Source organism: Helianthus annuus, chromosome 11, assembly GCF_002127325.2.
Source record: "Helianthus annuus cultivar XRQ/B chromosome 11, HanXRQr2.0-SUNRISE, whole genome shotgun sequence".
NCBI classification, from domain to species: domain Eukaryota; kingdom Viridiplantae; phylum Streptophyta; class Magnoliopsida; order Asterales; family Asteraceae; genus Helianthus; species Helianthus annuus.
Genome location: NC_035443.2, coordinates 19,816,039 through 19,835,991, shown reverse-complemented (window position 1 = coordinate 19,835,991; position 19,953 = coordinate 19,816,039). Strand labels below are relative to the sequence as shown.

Here is a 19,953-nt window from a genome sequence, read left to right as displayed (position 1 = left end):
CAATAACAGCTACCACACTAGTATTCAGGCGGCACCTTTTGAGGCATTGTACGGTCGTAAATGCCGATCACCTCTCTGCTGGGCGGAAGTCGGTGATAGTCAGCTCACAGGCCCAGAACTGGTGGTAGATACAACGGAAAAGATTTCCCAGATCAGACAACGCATGGCGGCAGCTCGTGACCGTCAGAAAAGCTACGCTGATAAGCGTAGGAAACCGCTAGAATTCCAGGTCGGGGACCGGGTTCTACTTAAAGTCTCACCCTGGAAGGGTGTGGTTCGTTTCGGTAAACGAGGCGAGCTGAATCCACGATATGTTGGACCATTCGAAATTACCGAGAAAATCGGTAAGGTTGCTTATAGATTGAACCTGCCTGCAGAGCTGAGCGCAGTGCACAATGTTTTTCACATGTCTAATCTGAAGAAGTGTCTGTCAAATGAAACACTCATAATTCCTTTCAAGGAACTCACTATTGATGAACAGCTACACTTTACTGAGGAACCGATTGAGATTACGGATCGAGAGATCAAAACCCTCAAACGTAGCCAAATACCTCTCGTGCGAGTTCGCTGGAACTCACGGCGTGGCCCAGAGTTTACCTGGGAGCGGGAAGACCAGATGAAGTCCAAGTACCCCCAGTTGTTCCCAAACGAAAACCCCAGCACTGAAGCTACAACCGAATTTCGGGACGAAATTCCAAACTAACGGGGGGATGATGTGACACTCCGTTGAAACACTCTAGCTTGACAGTGGCTGCCTTAACTTTCGGGACGAAAGTTCTTAAAACTTGGGGATAATGTGACACTCTAGGTTTTCCGAACGAACACCTTGTAATATTTTGTGTATATAAAGGTTATTAAATGAAAACGTGATCCTTTTTGCATTATATGTGTTGTATGTATGTATTATATATATATGAGAGCCGAGACCACGACCCGAGACCATGACTCGCAACCACTCGGTTGCGAGTGGGCCACTCGGTCTCGAGTGGGCCTTTGGGCCGTAACCGGTTTGGGCCGAAACCCCAAGCCCAACTCAAGACCCCTTGTATATAAATCCCACCTTTCCCCACCTTCCCTCATTTTACACACACAAACACTTCTACTCTTTCTCTCAACTAGAAACCCCAAACAACAACCCATTTCTCTTCTTCTACTTTCGGTTCAAGCTCAAGGATCTCGGACAAGAAACTCGGTCAAGATCATCACTCGGACACTCCATCTTCTCGGTTCCTTTCTCTTTGTTTTCGGCTCCTTCTTCACAACCGGTTAGTGATTGTCATGTGCATAAGACTTATGTATGTTGAATGGACTAGAAAATGCTTGATTAGTAGTATTATGCATGATCTTTAGGATGATTTGTGAAGTTTGACTATGTGTAAACTTTTATGTGTAAAATGCTTGTAACATGTTAAAATGGCTAGAAAATGGTAGTTTAAGAATGATTTTGGCCAACCAATCTATGCTTCATTGTTTCTTGCAAAATGGTGTTATTGAACATAAGATTTAGGCTACAAAAGTGTATGTTTCTTTGTTCTTGCATGATAATCTTGTAAAATATGTGAGTTTTGGTTCAAAAAAATGCATGATTATGTTAAAGATAAAAACCCTAGAATTGATGAACTTGTGATGAACTAGTTGAATATGACTTGAAGATTCAAAAATGGCAAAGTTTGATCTATTTTTACTAATAGTCAGATTAGGCAAAGTTGTTAGTTGAACCTCATTGGCTGTTTCCCGATTTGGGCCTGATTACATGGTACAAATTGGACTGATGCTTCTGCATCATCACGTGTACATGAAAGGGACAGCATTCCGACTCGCAACCGCACCGTTGCGACTCGCAACCAAGGCATGACAACTCGAGACCACGTAGTTGCGACTCGCAACCATAGCATGACAACTCGAAACCACACGATTGCGACTCGAGACTACGACGGTTGCGACTCGCAACCACAACGTGACAACTCGAGACCACACGGTTGCGACTCGCAACCACAACGTGACAAGCCGAGACCTCCTGGTTGCGACTCGAGACCATCTGGTTGCGACTGGGCTGTTCACTTTGGTTATTGGGCCATTATGTGTATATGGGCTACCTGTTGACTGATCTGCGTGTTACTGTTTGACTGTTTAAATGCTAGGGCCGGCCCAATAACCCACTGTCTATATTTTATGCATGCAACGTGATAGTTATGTGTAGATTTTACGTGACTGCTTATACACCAAACCTGACCTACACCGGTAACCATGTTAGGACGTGGTGACCAACGTGTTTGACAAGTAACCCAATCTGCCGAGCAACCCAAGGTGAGTTCACACACTAAAAGCATGCGTCCCGCGGAGGGACACGAACAAACTACCAACTTTGGGAAAATACTTTCGACCCATTACTCCGGGGGAAAACAGAATGGGTAATTACTATCTCCGGGGGAGATACGTTTGGATACTATTTATAAATCACAACTAGCCATGCTAAACGAAACTCTATCACCTTAAGTCCCTGCTTACAGTACCGATTAATCGCCGGGGGCGAACGGGTTATTAGTTGATAGCGCTATAAGGTTTGACAACCTCACACCGTGACCGGGGGAGATCGGGCGTGAACTAGTAGACCTTGCAACATGGTCAATGACGATAGACATTGACTCGGGGCACGAATATTTATATTCCGTCAACAGTTTCGGTATCTACAGTTTAGTGAGCTTACAGATGGGGTAGCTCCCCACAACGTGATTATAAATGCTTTATCTAAACAACTTAAGTTTTTGGTAAACTAAAACTGGACAACTAGTGAACTCACTCAACATTATTGTTGACCCCTTACTGCATGCTTTGCAGGTAACCAGTGACGAAGGAGCTTGCTGCTTGGGAACGAGTAGTGTCTGTCCACCCTTGTGTTGGGTGTTACCTTATTTTGAACTATGAACTTTGTTTAAACTGCCTTACTTATGCTTCCGCTACTTATTACTGTTTGAACTTGAAACCTTAAACTCTGAACTTGATATTTGCTAATCTTATGGTTAGTAAGTATTACTTTTTGTTATCAATCTAATTATTCGGTATAATTAGTGGCTGGATCCTGGTCAGTCACGCCCTCGAAGCGGGTGTTATCCGCAGGAGGATTTTGGGGGTGTGACAGTCATGATGGTAGAAAGACTGGGAAAGAAAATACCAATATATTTCATTAGTATAACGCTCAAGGGACCGGAGAAGCGGTACCCACCCATGGAAAAACTAACGTTATCGCTAATCTTTGCATCGAGAAAACTCAGAAGGTACTTCCAAGCCCACAAGGTAGTCTTGCTCACGGACCAACCGCTACAGAAGGTGCTAAGGAGGCCGGAACTCTCTGGTCGGCTCGCCAAATGGGAGGTGGAATTGGGATATCATGCCATTGAATACAAAACAAGAACATCCGTGGCAAGTTCCGGCGGACTTTCTAGCAGAAGTTCCTAAGGAAGAGGAAAAAGAACTTCTCAAGTGAAAGGAACTAGAGGAACAAGAAATAAAGTAAGATGAAGACACAATATGGAAGTTCTACACCAACGGAGCTTCTAGCGAGAAGGGAAATGGGGCAGTCATCACCCTCATTAGTCCGGAAGGAATTGAATTAACCTACGCGATCAGGTTAGACTTTGAGAACACCAATAACACGACTGAATATGAATCACTTCTCGATGGACTAAGGCAGGCAAAGAAAGTAAAAGCGAGGAACATTGAGGCCAACTCAAATTCACAATTAGTAGTCAAACAATACAATGGGGAATATGATGCCAAGGATGATACCATGGCCCAGTATATGACTCAGGTGAAGGAACTCGCCAAAACCTTCAACACCTTCAAGATGGAATACGTCCCTCAGGGAAAAAACAGAAAGGAAAATGCCCTTAGCAAATTGGCCTCTGTGACCATCTGGCTAGGGAGGTGAAGGTGGAAGTCCTGCCCTCTCCCTCCATCTCATACAAGGAGGCAGCATACGTCGAAAAAACAGGGGAATCCTGGATAACCCATATTATTGAGTTCTTAAGTGAGGGGACTCTACCTGAGGATGAAGCATTGTCCAAGAAGATATGGGAAAAGGCCCTCCAATATGAAATCATTGATGGACCGCTTTTCCGGAGGTCATATCTAGGACCGTGCCTGAAGTGTGTGGACGAAGAAGAGGCAAAGTATGTAATCCAGGAAATACACGAGGGTATCCATGGAATGTATTCAGGACCCAAGACAGTTGTAGCTAAGGCGATGAATGCAGGGTTTTACTGGAACCACGTGTACGACAGTGCCTTGGAAGAAATAAGGAAGTGCGACAACTATCAAGTCGACGCTCCTATGACCACCGACATAAACACCATATGGTTCCAGTCTCGACATCGTGGTTGTTCCAGGAATTGGGCCATCGACATTATAAGGCCTTTTCCGGAAGGCCTAGGTGGGGTAAAGTTTGTGGTGGATGCTATTGATTATTTCACGAAGTGGGTAGAAGGCAGACCTTTGGCAAAAATCACGGGCGAACAGATGAAAAAGGTTTGTCTTTGACAACATCATCTACTAGTTTGGAATCCCTCTAGAGTTGGTTAGTGACAATGGGGTCCAGTTCGTGAGAAAGCCCTTCAAGCCCTAGTGCGAGCAAATGCAAATACAACAGCTCTTCGCATCTGTCACTCATGCTCAAAGCATGGTGGAAAGGGCAAATCAAATCTTGATCAAAGGAATGAAAGGAAGACTAGGAAGAAAGCAGAAAGGCTGGCTAGAGGAACTGTCATTTGTCCTGTGGTCATATCGGACGACCCCCAAAACCTCCAACGGGGAGACACCTTTTAGCTTGACTTACGGAACTGAGGCAGTCATCCCCGTCGAGGTTGGTTACCCCACAGCAAGAATGAAACTAAGGGAAGCAGAGAATGAACACGACATTAGAACGAGTCTCAACCTACTGGAGGAAAGACGGGAGATAGCTGCCATAAGGGAAACCGGGTATAAAAAGCAGATGGAAAAGTACTACAACACAAGAATGAAGAAACTTAACTTGGTTCCTGGGGATTTATTCCTGAGAGACAACAAGGCCAGCCTACAGGAAAACACCGGAAAGGTAGGACCCAAGTGGGAGGGACCCCACAGGGTCAAGTAGGCTAACGGAAAAAAGGCTTGCCCGCTAGAAACACTCCAAGGAAAAGAAATTTCGAGAACATGGAACTTGATGCAACTCAGAAAGTATTACATATGAAGAATGACCCCTAGGAACAGGGATAAGAGAACAAGAAAAGAGGCCTAAGTGCCCGTTTTGCAAAACAACAAGAAAACAAGTTCTCTCTTTTTGTAATATTTCAACAAAAGACATGTACTAGAGTGTTACTCCAATCTCTTGGTAATGAATGGTTTGCTTTACAATTATTCAAACGCCTAATGACTACTAAAGCATAGTCTAATAACAGGGTAACACACCGAGGCAGTGCCCAATGGCTCTAAACCTAATAAAAAATAAACATATCTAGATGTGTACATAGGCATAACAAACATGTCAAATAAAAGGCTGGCCGTGGGGCAGGACAAAGTCGACTAGTCCAAAAAGACAAACACATGTTTTTGCTGCAACAAGCAATTACAAATTGAACAAACTATCTTTCTTAAACAAACGACAAACTAAATATGGTTAACAAACCTTGTTATAAACAAAAGAGGGGAATGGCAACACCCCACCAAACGCAATTTATAACCAATAATAAGAAGCTACAATTCAGGGACCAAAGGCCCAGGTACCAGGAACACCAGAATCCATCTAGAACATGAAAACTGGGCCTCAGCTTCAAACAATCCCTAAAAAAACAGAAAGGAAGGAGGGAGTATACAAACACTCCCCACAAACACCTGCACATAAGAATAGAGCAAAAGACGTAGCATAGTATGTGGCAAACAGTCAACAGTTCTCTGGAAGGCCCCAACACAAGACCTTTCAGCATGCAAAAAGGAGTATCAAAGTTCAGCAAGTATTAAGTTACAACCAAATCGAACTATTGTCTTAAAGGATTATCAAGGAGATTCATCTCCTGAAGGGGATTCGCCAGAGATAGGGTTGGTAGAGACAAACAGGGACTTAAGTTCATCAAGGATTATCAGCAATTTTTGCAAGAAGGGCCGACGTCTGACCATTAAACTCTTCATCCACCTTGGTCAACTGTTTCTTGGCCTTGGAGTTATAGTGAGGGGTTTCCTTCCTCTTCATAGCTTGGGAAGATAAGGATACGCATCTTTCAACCTGGCTTGATAACCCACATCCCAATAGGCCTTGTTAATCCTCTCCAAGGAACCCTTAAACTCCGCAGACTGAGCATAAGCAGAGAGGAAACACCCGAATCGCTGGGACAATAACCAGTGGTGCTCGACAGCCATTTTATGATTGTCCCCCTGAACGATCCCTAACTCAGCATACAAAGCATCAACGTCTGAACCAGATATCAAAGAAGCCACCTTGAAATGCTTCACGTCCTCAAGCAACCGCTCCCTCTCCACCATTCACTCAACCCGCTCCTTTTTCCCAATCTTTGTCCTTCCCCTTCAACAAAGCTCTAGCATTCTAAACAGAAAAACATCGTAAGGTGTATGTACATGAAAAAAGAGAAAGGGGAGGGGAAGAACATACCTCCCTCTCCAAAAGCTCTCATTTAGCACTCTCCATCCGACACTGAAGCTCAGTAGCAATGGTTTAAGAAGCCTTCAACTCACTCACCAACCCCTCGTTCTCATCCTTCAAGAATTGAACCCACTGCAGCACACCTGCACTCCTGAAAAAGCCCTCATAAACAGACAGACTGTATTAATCGTCAAAGATCTCCTGGTCCAAGGCAAAGTTCATAAACCTATGTGAGGGTGGGAGAGCATGAGCCATGAAGTCCCGAGCTGTTTTAGGAGTACTAACAACGGTGGAAGGAGTTATCTTCCAGTGGGGAACGTAAGGGGTAGGAAAGCTCTCAGCAAACAAAGGAGCCAAAGGGGGTACGGGATCGCAAACAGATATGAAGCTAGGAAGCTGAAACTTATTCTGGTCGGCGGCCTGGTGGCGAGAAGTAGGAATTACAGGTTCGATGGGTGTTGCACTTATCTCCGGGGCCTTCCCTTTGGCTTGTGATGGAGCAGGAGTTGCTGGAATTGTAATAGGAACCTTGGAACCCTGCAGTATAAAAAAGGAAGGGGGAGAAATAGAGTAAGAAATCCAAAATTGCATAAGAAGCAAAACATGATACCGCAAGGAGCCTTTTATGTTAACCGCGGGGGGGGGGGGGGGGTTAGACATTATTTGGGAGACTGGCTGGGACTTCTACTTGTTGGTACTCCGTAGCCTTAAACGAATGTTTCGAGTCTCAGGGAATGCATCACTGGTGCCCACGGTTGGATCAGGTTTACTCTTTCGAGATAAGTGTGTCTCCAGGTCTTCGTCATCACTGCGAACGTTCACCACCGGGGGAGATTTTTGTGAACCCTCCAATCCCTTAGGGGAAACCCCCTCAAGGGAAGGAGTCCCATCTTCAAGAACCAACCCCCCCCCCCCCCCCGAGAATGCCACCTATCTTCTGATTCACTACACCCTCAACAACATACGACACTCATCTGCAGTCAGCTTGCAGTAAACTCCATAGAGACATCTCTACACGAAGCAGCAAACACAAAAGTGACTAAATAAACAGTACCCAAAGTTACAAGTAGAGAAGGCACAGTCAAAATCATCACAAAAGAAAAACTCACCTCTGCCTTCATAAAAGTTATAGGACGGGTCGGATAGAAGGAGCTCAAACCACCCATTGCCAGAATACTCTCAAGGAAGTTAAAGGCACGAGTAGAATGCTCATACATCTTTTGCCACAGTACGTCTTCAGTAGCTGACAAGGGAGAAACACCATCATATATAACTATAGAAGGATCCCTTATAGGAAGGGACTCAGGTGCTGTTTGTTTTTTTGAAGAAAAGCTCTTCTGGCCACTTATGTCTGTGTCGCGCAGACACACGCAGACCTTTAGGTCCTGCAGCTTGTTTGTTTTCTTGAAGAGCTTCTCACCAAAAACCTCTTCCCCACCTCTTCCCCAAGCAGACATGAACCCAAGTCTTCAAACATCTTCTCTGCTCTTCTCTCTACCATTCAAAACAGACCACCACCACCACATCTTCTCTGCATCACCTCCACCACCACATCCAGCCCCACGTTCACCCATCTCCTCGACCGACAAAACCCCTCACCCATCTTGGCTTCCGGTCATCTAGTTCTCCGGTGGTTTATTCCGTCGATAAAGCACACCCCACCTTCTCCCTTCAAATCAATGAACGGCCGGCCACCATCACCCCCATTTGGTGGCGGCAACGACGGTACAGAGAGGCGGAGAGGGAGATGCAAGAGAGAGAGAGAGAGGCCGAGGAGGTAGATGTTCAGTTCCGCCCGAAACCCTAACACACCACCTCCACCACCATCACCATTGCATAACCACCTCCACCAACACCGCAACACCACCTATGAAGTTGAGTTGTTTGGTCAGATCTGATGGTTTAGATGGTACAGATCTGATGTTGAGTTCTTTTGTTTAGAGAGAGAAAGTTAAAGGGTAGCTGGTGGTCATGGAAGGATGTCAGTAGTGGGTGTGGGACGGTGGGGGTGGACGGATCTCGGCAGTGGGGGTGGGACGGTGGTGGTGGACTGTGATTTTGATGGGGATGAAGGCAGAGAGAGAGAGGAGTGTACTATGTTGTGTTTGTTGTGAGAAGAGAAAGAGGTTTTTGTAGAAGTAAAAAAAACAAACACTCTTCTTCTTCCACACTGTAGAGGTTTGGTCCACCTCTTCTGCTACAAATGTCTGCAGATGTGGTCCGCATACTGCAGATGTTTTACCTCTGAAAAAACAAACAGCACCTCAGAGAGCATTGAAGGAGAAACGAAGATGAACCTATTCTTTTACTCCTTAGGGTACGTGGAAGTGGGTATAAAGGAGTAGCAGGGGAACGATATACTGTCTTTCTCTTTTCAAAGGTGAATCAGTCACCATCTGACCGTAATCGGTAGAATCGTCGAACCAATGGCACCGATGATTCTTCGGCGAAGGAGGCACAAGACAGTTTGAAATGAACGATCCTCAAAAAGCCAGAGGATGCAGTTGGGAGAAGTGGATCCCATAGTGCTTCTATAGGGCCATCTAGAAGGAAGATAACGGATATCAAACACCGCAAAAAGAAAAGGACAATCTATAAATCACTATCCTCTCCAGCTCTCCGGCGAGTAGGTCATCGGATCATTGGAACTAGGAAGTCTTGGGGCAAACTCTGATGGAATTCGATAAGAGGCGAAGAAGGAGTCTAACTCCTCCTGAGTTATAATCGAGTGAATACAAGACCTGCCCTTTCTGCCCATGGTGTATAGTGAGAGAGAAAACAAAGAAGGAGATGACGGAAGAATGGGGAAGAATGATGAAATTATAAAAAGTTTCAGGGTTCTTAATGGCCAGATTAATATAGGTGGTAATCCGTCTAATCACCATTTCAAAAAGTGATTATTGATTTAGTGCACGTGGAGATGCCCCTTAAACCCAGACCATTGGATCTAGAAAGTGATACAGGATTAGGGAACCGTCAGGATGACGTGATTATTACGACGGGCCCCACTCTACAGTAGAAGTGTTTCTTACTAATCAGTCCAGACACACACGTCTTAATGCTCGTGACCCCGGACTAAGGATGACTTGTTGACAGGGGTGCCTTACTGGGCTCCCTGTCTGGACCAGTCTCACCGGGCTTCTGTAATGGGCCCAATTATTACTTTCAATTGGTTACAAGCAAAAGGTGGGAAACCTTCAAAGGTTATCTCTTCTGCAGAGTCATTAATGACCTGCAATATGAAAGAGAAGATAACGGCCGGAGAAGTACAAGATGTGCACCTGCTTCATTAACTCACACACAACACATTTAATGTTGATGGTCTCCTCTCCGGCAAAAGAGTGACACGCAATTCTCATAGCCCGAGATATGGGCTGCCACATGGGAATCCGTTGGATTCATGAGACGGATCTTGGTGATTGATACGACGTTTTGGCTATATAAGATCATCCCATGACCATCCAAGGTAAGCATTCAATTCACTCAGCATTAACTCACACACAACACATTTACTTCAGACATTCTCCGAGTCATATTAAATACGTCTAACTCAGGATTCACACCAGGATATTCCAGCGACTCTCACTCATCGGAATAAGCTCCATATTTCCAGCAAGTTTTCTTATTCTCACGCCGGGTTTGGTCACGGATCCCCCCTTCGGGGCCCTCCATGACGAGGCTAACATTGTTTTGTTTTGTAGGCCAGCAGGAAAACCCATTAGAGCGTTGACAAATCTCGTAGAAATCAAACTGGAGACCGGGGATTAGACACAGTCTTTTTTACATGTCGCAAACTCATTTCTAATGCAAAAGAAATTACTGACACCGTTTGTTGGGACATAATTATCCTGTCACAAACCCGTCTCAAACGAGTGTTGTCTAGCCTTTCTTTAAAGATTATGTATAAATTTTGAGTTATTAAGTATTAGAATTGTGACAACGCAATGTAGCGGAAACACAAACATTGTCCGGGTGTGCTTTGTTCGGTTGGTTCAGTTATTATCCTCAACTAAAACCAAAGTCATTGAGTAGTCTATTTTATTAAGCAAATGGTTTATTAAATTAATGGTTTTTGGTTTGATTCGTTAGTTTTTGGTTAATAGACAAAACCAAACATGTGCTAAAACTTACGCTTAAAAATACATCAAATTAAGGTATAAATATATGAAATGGAAGTATGAATGCACACAATGGACATATAAATATATTTCATATTATAAATTATATGAAATACATGAACTAAAGGTATAAAAGCTAGAAATATAGGAAAATTTGAATCGTTTGGTTTGGTTAATTTTGGTCAAACAATGGTACAAAAAATCAATAATCTGACTTTATTTCGGAGTTTAGTTAGAGCATGTTTGGCTAAGCTTTTCCAACCAACTTATTGACTTAATCAAAAAGCCAATAAGCAGTTTTAGTGTTTGTCAAATGCAAAAGTCCTTTTCAAAATGACTTTTTGAGTAGGAGAAAAAGTAATCAAAAAGTCATTTTTGAAAAGTTAGAATGTTGTGACTTTTGAACTAACTTATTGACTTATTAGTTTTTAGTCATTTTACATCAATAAGCTAAGCCAAACACTTTAAAAAAAAACAACTTATTGACTTATTGGCTTTTCCCACCCCATAAGCTAATCCAAACACTTTTTTTTTTAAAACTCCTTTTCAAAAAGTCATAAGTCAATAAGTCTTTTTCCCAAAAGTCCTTTTTAACTTAAATAAGCTTAGCCAAACATGCCTTTAATCAGTTTTTGATGAATTCAGTTTTTGGTGGATTTCTATTCGTTTCCGTCAGTTTTCGGTTATGTTTCATTTGTTTTTAGTTCGGCTTCGGTTAACGATTTAGTTATTGCTCACATTTAGACATTGACAAAAACTTAACGTATCAATTTTTAGTTAAAAAAACTATCACAATACTATACTCTAATTAAAGAGAACAAAATACTCATTTTTATCGTGGGGTTAGTTAGTATTCTATAAGGGGATAGGGCGTCACTCATAACTAATCATTTTTCCCTGACCATAGGGTTGCATGAGCTCGATTGGCATATGAAGAACTGCGTGTTTTAATGCATAATATTGTCTAGTTCCTTTTAGGGACCCTAGCACACTTGACTATATCGCTTTGAATTAGTAGGAAAACGCCACTCAAGCTCTGATATAGTATTAACTAGATAGTTTAAGAAATTTAAATTACTTGTCCATGTTAGTCTGTCTGTGAGTCGTCAATTCTAGTAAGGTAGTTACTTTTCAATAAACTAAGTCCTTTACACTTTGGTGTTATCTCCGCGCAAAGGCAAGAGCTTACCCAACTTGAAGTCCCATCCAAAACCTTTAAACTCTGCTAATAGCATCAACATGTTTTGACTCTACATAGACATAGAAAACATGAATGACCCAAATTAATGAAGTTGTAATATTAATAGTTGATTTTAAGGATTAGGCAGAAAATCTAATGACCCAAGTTAAAGGCGACATTATTATTTCACCCCCTTTCAATAAACTATTTAATTAGTTAAAATCATTAACACACAGACACACACACACACCTTATTCATCCATGATCTTCTTTAGTTAACACAACATCAAGGGGGTAAGTTTCCCCCAAACACCCTCAAGAATCTAGCCAATAATGGACATGGAACTAGATGTTACCAAACATGAAAAGATGATATTATTCATAAAACGTTTGATTACATTATTGATTCTTGAGTTTTTCTTAATGATTAAAATGATTAGAGATAATGGGTAGAAGAGAAGTGTGTAGTGGAGAAGATTTGAGAAAATGAGCAAGTGAAAACGGTAAGGAATGGCTTATATTTATAGGTTGGCTGGGCTCAGGCACGGGGCGTGCCTCGTGGTGCCTCGTGCCTGGCTAGTTGACTGGCTATTCCTAGTTCACGATGCATGACCTGTGGTCAATTTTGTGGGTCCCACAGGATCTTCCAAATGTTCTAGAAAGTCTCTTTGTCCTGTATCGCCAAGCCACAGGGCATGCCTGGCTTTTCTTCTCAATTCTTCGCGCATTGGTCTTTTGGATGTATCTGGCAGTCTTCAGATCTTAGGCATGGGGTGTGCCTAGCGAGGTGTGGGGCGTGTATGGACATTTTTTTCCATTTTATTCTGTTTTTTGTTGTTGATGGACTTTGGTGTGGTAGTGGATAAGTTCGGTTCGATTCAAGATCAACGTCGTGACATTCCTCTGTCGTGCTACTAGAAGAACGACACACGGAACACGAAGACATGAGAACGACTCGGTAGAAGGATGATTACATCATGATGACATCATCATGATGTCATCATGGCATCATTATACTGTATTTCGATATCATATGTGTCTTCGAAATAGTCATACATATCAAAATAGGATTATATTGTATGATTGAACTTGTATCGAAATAGCTTTTTAGAAATATACTGTTTCGATGTATAGGGTGTGTATTTCGATGCTTCTCTCCTATTTTGTTATGTTTCATTTATGTTTTGATGTAACTCTACTAGCAGAGGCTCTGTTTCAAGTAAAGAGATCACAGTTCAGTGAGAGTGAGGGCAAACACTTGTATTTTTTATTGTTATTCTGCTGAAATCAATACTTGAGCTTTGAGTGTGATATCTTTCTTGTATTTGATTGTGTTATTGCTTCTATTTGCATACAAACTTGGATTCCGCACATGTTTGTTTGTTAAACATGGAATAGGCTCTCTAAGATCCTCCATAAGGACCTACAAGTGGTATTAGGGCTTTGGCTCGATTCCCTGTTGAAAATCAAGCATATTGGTGAGATTTGAGTGGTTTTTTAGTGTTCACTGAATAGTTTTTGGACAAAAACAGAAAACCCACCTTCCTAGATGATTATTTGTACTAAAACTAACTAAAATGGTGTTATTTGTTGATAATTTTGGTTGACAACTTGTTAAAACAGTGAAAGATCATAAAAAACCTGATTTTTAGTAAGTTTTTAGAGTTGGAAATTTGAATTCCATATTATATTTTCTGGTGATAAACATGGCGGAAATTCTTACCGGAATAGTACTTTTCGGTGAAGGTCTGTTATTGGTTGACCTGCAAAAAGATTGGTGGAGCAGAAGTGTACCAGATTGTCTCCTACACACACAGTTTCTATCTCTCTGTTTCGATACACCAATCTTATTTCGATACCCCTCCCTATTTCGATACACTTATATACCAAGCCTATTTCGATCCTCTTATATACCAAGCCTATTTCGATCCCACTATATACCAACCCTATTTCGATCCGACTATATACCAAGCCTATTTCTATCCTCCTATATACCAAGCCTATTTCGATCCCATCACATAATTTCCTATTTCATTTCCTCTGTTGTTTTGATACATCTTTTATTTCGATACCTATTTCAAATACCCCTTGTCATCTTGTTACCACAGTTAATTCACAGTAGCTTCATAAGTTCTTTGTTTTTAGTCAAAATTAGTACAAACCCTTGGGGTTTGGTTCAAGAATCAAGCACAAGTAATAATCCACCACAAAATAGTTCCGCAACATCATGGGTTCAATCTCTTATATGCCTTCCCAATCCGCAATGATATCTGCAAGTCAATGGGCATTTGTGGCAAATCAAAATCATAGTATACAAAGTCTTCTCATGAGTGAAAATGAAACTGGTAGTAACAACCAACCACCAAAACTCATGCATATAAATGATTACTCGGGTTGGAAAGGAAGATTTCACACTTATGTTCTTGGTCAAAATACTGAATTGTGGACATGTTTTACCACTCCATACAACGAAGCCCTTGAGGAAGCCGGATCAGATCCCACTACGTTGTCCGCGATGACAGAACAGGAAAAGAAAGCTTACGATCTAGAAAAGAAAGCATTTGTGATTCTTACTCAAGCATTGAACAAAGACATTTATCATCAGATTGTTTATTGTACCACCACCAAAGCCTTGTGGGATACATTAAGAGCAAGAGGAGAAGGGAATGCGACAGCTGGCAAATTTAGACATGATCTACTCAAGAAAGAATTTGATGGATTCATGTTTATGGAAAATGAGTAACTTGGAGACATTGCTTCTACGATGCATGATTGCTTTTTGGGAAATAAATAATTGCTTATGTGATTTGTGATTAAACAACGTGATTGGCTTTTTTAATTGTACTCTCTACTCTAAAACTACTTTACTTCTAAAATCACCACACCTTCACTCCGCATGATTTGAACTCACAATCACTTGGTTGATGTCCCCATAAGGAAATCTATTATTTATCTAACGTTGCACACATGTGACTCTACCCATGTGACAACTCGCAAAAATAATGGTAATTCCGTACAACTTAAACACTGGATTTAACGTTTAATTACGTTCATTACGATTTAATTATTGTATGATTAGGTCGTATAAAGTCTATCAATCATAGGACATGGTTAAAAATGATAAAGAATATAAACATAATTGCCACATCGCGAGAAAACTGCAAAATATGTCCTAATATGTTGGCAAAGTGCTGAAAACACTATTCACCTGAACACACTATTCATGCCAGCAAGTTCCGAAAACTGTCTGAACAAGTGACGAAGGGCCTGAACGCACTTGGTAGATGAAATACAAATAAAATCCCTAACTAGGGACCCTAAACACCAAAACATATTAACTCTTCGGTAAATGCACTTAATTACACCTTGTCCATTCTGCACCAAAATATAACCAAAATAAATTATCTGCGAGACTAGAATCTATCGTTTTACTGTCCGTAAGACTTATAATATATACACCTTAAATAGGCTTGTGAATACCAACGGGATATTCGAATCACAAGTTTCCGGTATTACGTCGCAACAATCACAACTTCGTCGTTTTTGCGCCGACGAACTAGTTAGCGATATTTTCGCCACCCAAACACCTAAACTAACACCTTAGTGAACTAGTTAACCACATTTTGGCGTCAAAAATATTGCCGGAACACTAACGGTGCAAGAACCTATCCAAAACATTTAAACCCCTAAACCTTTTTATTAACTTTACAACTTGCTTATTTATATAACTTTTATAAAAAAATATATATATATACAAACTATACCCCTTATTTCGGTCAAAGGTGGACCCCATTTCCATCACCTACATCAAGTTGAAACTTGCAAGATTTGGTGTAGAGCTTAACTTCTTCCTAATCTTCATACTAATCTTGTGCAAAGTTGTAAGCTCTCACTAACCATCTTTTTAAACTTTTTATTATGTATAGATCATAGAAGTACTAGTTGATCATCTTGAAAATCAAGAAAAAATTTACTTAAAACCCTAAACCAAACCTAAACAACTTACTAATCATGAAGTATTATGTGATTATTATGTGTTTTAGGGTTGAATGAGTTGTGTGATCTTGTTAATCTTGGTTAAAATAGGTTGTTTAGCTTAGGATTTAAGTTGATCATGTTGTATGTTTAGTTTAGTAAACTAGATCAGTGATGATCTTGATGGATTATTCTTAAAAATGTGATTTAAACACTTAGAGGTTTAAATCAAGAAAGATCATCACCCTTAAACTCATGAGCTTGATATATATATATATATATATATATATATATATATATATATATATATATATAGGGGATGGTTCAAATGAAAACCACTTTTATTGTGAAAACTCGAAAACTAACTAAAAAAAGCCTAAAAAACACACAAAAAAAAATTTTTTTTTTCAATTTTTTTTATAAAAATCGCTAGTTTTTATATATAAAAAAAAAATTTTCAAAAAAAAAAAAAATTGTGTAGTGCACATGTGTAATAATACACATGTGTAGTACACATACATATGTGCAGTATTACACATGTGCACTATACAAAATTTTTTTTTTTTTTGATATTTTTTTTATATTAAAAAACCTGCGAAATTTTGATTGCAAAAAAAAAATTAAAAACAAAATTTTTTTGTATGTTTTTTTGGCTTTTTTTAATTAGTTTTCGAGTTTTCACAATAACTAGTGGTTTTCATTTGAACCTTCCCCTATATATATATATATATTAATACCGGAAAGATTAAGGTTGTAATGAACTAAAAATGATGATTAAGAACTAACAGTGTGATTTTTAAATAAAACAAGTGATTTAACAAATAGTTATGAAAACCACACTTAAAAAGTCTTGAATTTCAAAACATAAAAGTCTTGAAATTTTTAAGAAGTTTAATATAAATAAGAGCTCTTGAATTAAGGACTTAAATAGTGGTATTTGTTTACTTGAAGTGATAAATTATTAAGATTACCAGGATGATGTTGTTGGGAAATTGGAAATGATTTTTAAATGCATTTTAAAAACGTGGGAAAACGCCATAGTTTAGGGGACTATGGCGAAATTTTCTAAAAATCTAATCGCGATTAAAAAGAGATTAACAGTAACGGGGTGATTAGCATTGTTAATCGCGATTATTGATCTTAATTGTGATTAACAAGCTTAATCGTGATTAGACAAACCCTAATGACAAGGGTTAAGTCTTAACCATCCAAGAGTTTATTTAAAAAACTACAAATTATTTTTATGATAAAATTGGTAAAATTTATAAGAATAACAATCAATATAATTTTTGAAGAAAATTATATGTATACACTTCAAAAACCTTATTTGATGTATAAATTGTGTATATTATGTGTATGTATTAACCTTAGGAATACATACAAAAATGTTAAATCTAATACACATGAATAATATACACTTACAAATAACTGAAACCTCATAAACATTTGCAAGTATAACGACGGTCGCGAACCTTCGCGTCTACTTAAAAATGTACACTTGTAAGATACCATAAAACAAGGCGCTAACACCGGACGACAGATCTCGAACGACGGACATCGGACGACACCTTATGCTTTATCGACCAAACGGACGTGTCGACACAAGGTTACTACGACGCTCGACAACTTTGACATAAAAATTATATGTATTAACCAGTCGTTACGACAAGTCTAAAAATAAAATAATTTAGACACTTCATATATACGACCGAAAAGTTCAATAACAAAAACAAGACTAAGTGTGATTATAAAAAGTTTACTAGTATGTTACTTAATGCTTAGTGAAAAATTATAAAACTTCAAGAACACTAAAAATTGGGCCAACTTATAAATATTGGGCTAAAACATGAAATATTGGGCTAGGCCCAATATCCTAAATACATGGGCAATGGCCCATTTCATTAAAAACTAAAATAAGCCCACTTGTATTAAATTATATAGGCAAGGCCCAAATAAATAATAATATGGGCTAGGCCCAATAACTTAAAATCATGGGCTAGGCCCAATAATAAAAAGCATGAAATAAGCCTAATGGAAAAATACATGTATATTTATAAATATATATTGTAAAAGAATACATTATAAATACAGTATACCACGCGTATAAATACGGTGTACATGCATGTATTATACAGTATACCTACACGTATAAATACGGTATAACACACGTATAAATACGGTATACCTACACGTATAAATACGGTGTACCACACGTATAAATACGGTATACCTACATGTATAAATACGATATACCACATTTATAAATACGGTATACGTATATTAATAAAAGGCTCAAGTACATGATGATGTACTCACATTCACTTGTTGAAGTGTACTCTCACAAGGATGTCGTACACATACGACGACGTATTCACGACGTTAAAAATAAATATTTTTAACACTTATAACTATAAAAGATATACAATTATATTCGTGTAACAAATATGCAGTCTCGAATCATAGCATACACATACAACAAATGCCAACATATTACTAAAAATACACAGGTGTTCCAAAAACAAAACACAAATAATAAACGTTCAAGATAAACAATGAGTACAAGGTCTATGAAAGACCGTCGTGTCTAATGAGTTAGAACCCTTGTAGGTTGACTCACGCTTACGGAACACTGTTGCTAGAACTTATTGTCGGATGCAATACAGTTAGTTCAAGTTCCCCTTTCTTTTAATGTTTTCGGTTTTACAACTCTCGGGGGGAAATACATGTTAACAAGGGTATGATTAAGCTATGGAATGAATTATAGGATCACGTGTGAATAGGCACTAACTTAGGCACCATTAATCCTTTTAAGGACCATAGAACAAGGGGTAGATCTATCAGCTACGGGCGAGCCCCACTCACGGTCCTTGTGCGGCCACTTAGAGTGCTTTTGTGTCCCAGTCGAAGTGAATCGACACTTAAATCGTCTACCGGGTTGAGTGCCTCCTATGTCGGCACACATATTAATGTCCTCGCCAAACATTTAAATTCATAGACGCTTTACATACCTACTTATAACACTCGAACTTTCAAATGTTTTTGAGATTCATTTGATGCGCACAAACTTAAAACACATGAACTCGCTCAACTTTTGTTGATGTTTTCAAATTTATATGTATTTCAGGAAACTAACGGGATCTTGGTGCTGGTGGTTCTTTTGAAGCTTTTGGAATAACAAGTTAACGATGTCATCCTTTTGGAGGGTTTGGTAAAACATAAAACTTATGTTGTCTTGTATCTTAAACAACTTATGGTGTGTAATACTTAACTTATGTCAATGGATGAACATCATATGTTTTTAGTCATGTAGTTGTTTACTATTATCGTATGCAATGAAAACTAATCAAGTTCACACTACGTGCTTCCGCTAATGAACGGGTGTGACAACATGAAATCCCCAACGGCTCGATCACGTACATGAATGAAAAACAACACTGGCATTTGTCCCACATCACCAAATTTAAGCCTTGTAGCAACAAACCCATTTGGGTACAAAGAAACGACCATGTCCCATGGTGGCTCACGAATGTGGACACCTGGTCATAGTGGGTTATGTTCTCCGGCAATTTCTCTAACCTTTGATTACAATGCTGACATTCTAACGGTGGGTGTGATTTCTGATGACTTTGCCTTCGGTAGGACGAAGCTTTGGGAAGGAGAAAGGAGAGGTTTGCAGATATGATGATCTTGAGCTTACTCTTGGAAATTCAAAAACTAGGTATGTTATAACAAGGTTTCTTCAATAATGGTGTCAAAAAACATGTATGCATCCGTATTTTGCTTGTTACAGGTAAATGCAATGTGTGGCCTCATGGTGGTCGGAGGATGGATCAATGCAAGTTTGTGAGATTGTTCCTGAAGTTTCTTTATTGGAGTATGTTTGCCAAAAGCGCACTATTATAGTTCGTGCATGTACAATCAAATTAAGCCTAGAAAACGAGCAGCTGCAATCCGGGTAGGTTTAAAAAAATCTTCACAAAATGGGTTTGCCTTCAAATGTATTGTTTCAGAAAGAAAAAAAGTATAATTTGTCACACCCTATATTTGCTTTT

General features: G+C 39.7%; 1 protein-coding gene across 1 annotated transcript; it reads left to right on the top strand.

Annotated features, from left to right (window-relative positions):
* Nucleotides 1–3,225: 3,225 nt before the first annotated feature.
* On the top strand, nucleotides 3,226–4,536 carry LOC110901688. The gene is made up of 3 exons (XM_022148493.1): nucleotides 3,226–3,420; nucleotides 3,536–3,924; nucleotides 4,029–4,536. The coding sequence occupies exons 1-3, from the start codon at nucleotides 3,226–3,228 to the stop codon at nucleotides 4,534–4,536; spliced, it is 1,092 nt and encodes a 363-aa protein (XP_022004185.1).
* The last annotated feature ends 15,417 nt before the right edge of the window (nucleotides 4,537–19,953 follow it).

Excerpts from the sequence above, each read along its gene's own strand:
- LOC110901688 (XM_022148493.1), top strand. The coding sequence starts at position 3,226 with ATGGAAAAACTAACGTTATCGCTAATCTTTGCATCGAGAAAACTCAGA. Across the intron at positions 3,421-3,535 it reads ACAAAACAAGAACATCCGTG|TTCTACACCAACGGAGCTTC; the intron begins GCAAGTTCCGGC and ends ACAATATGGAAG. Across the intron at positions 3,925-4,028 it reads GTGACCATCTGGCTAGGGAG|TGAGGGGACTCTACCTGAGG; the intron begins GTGAAGGTGGAA and ends TGAGTTCTTAAG.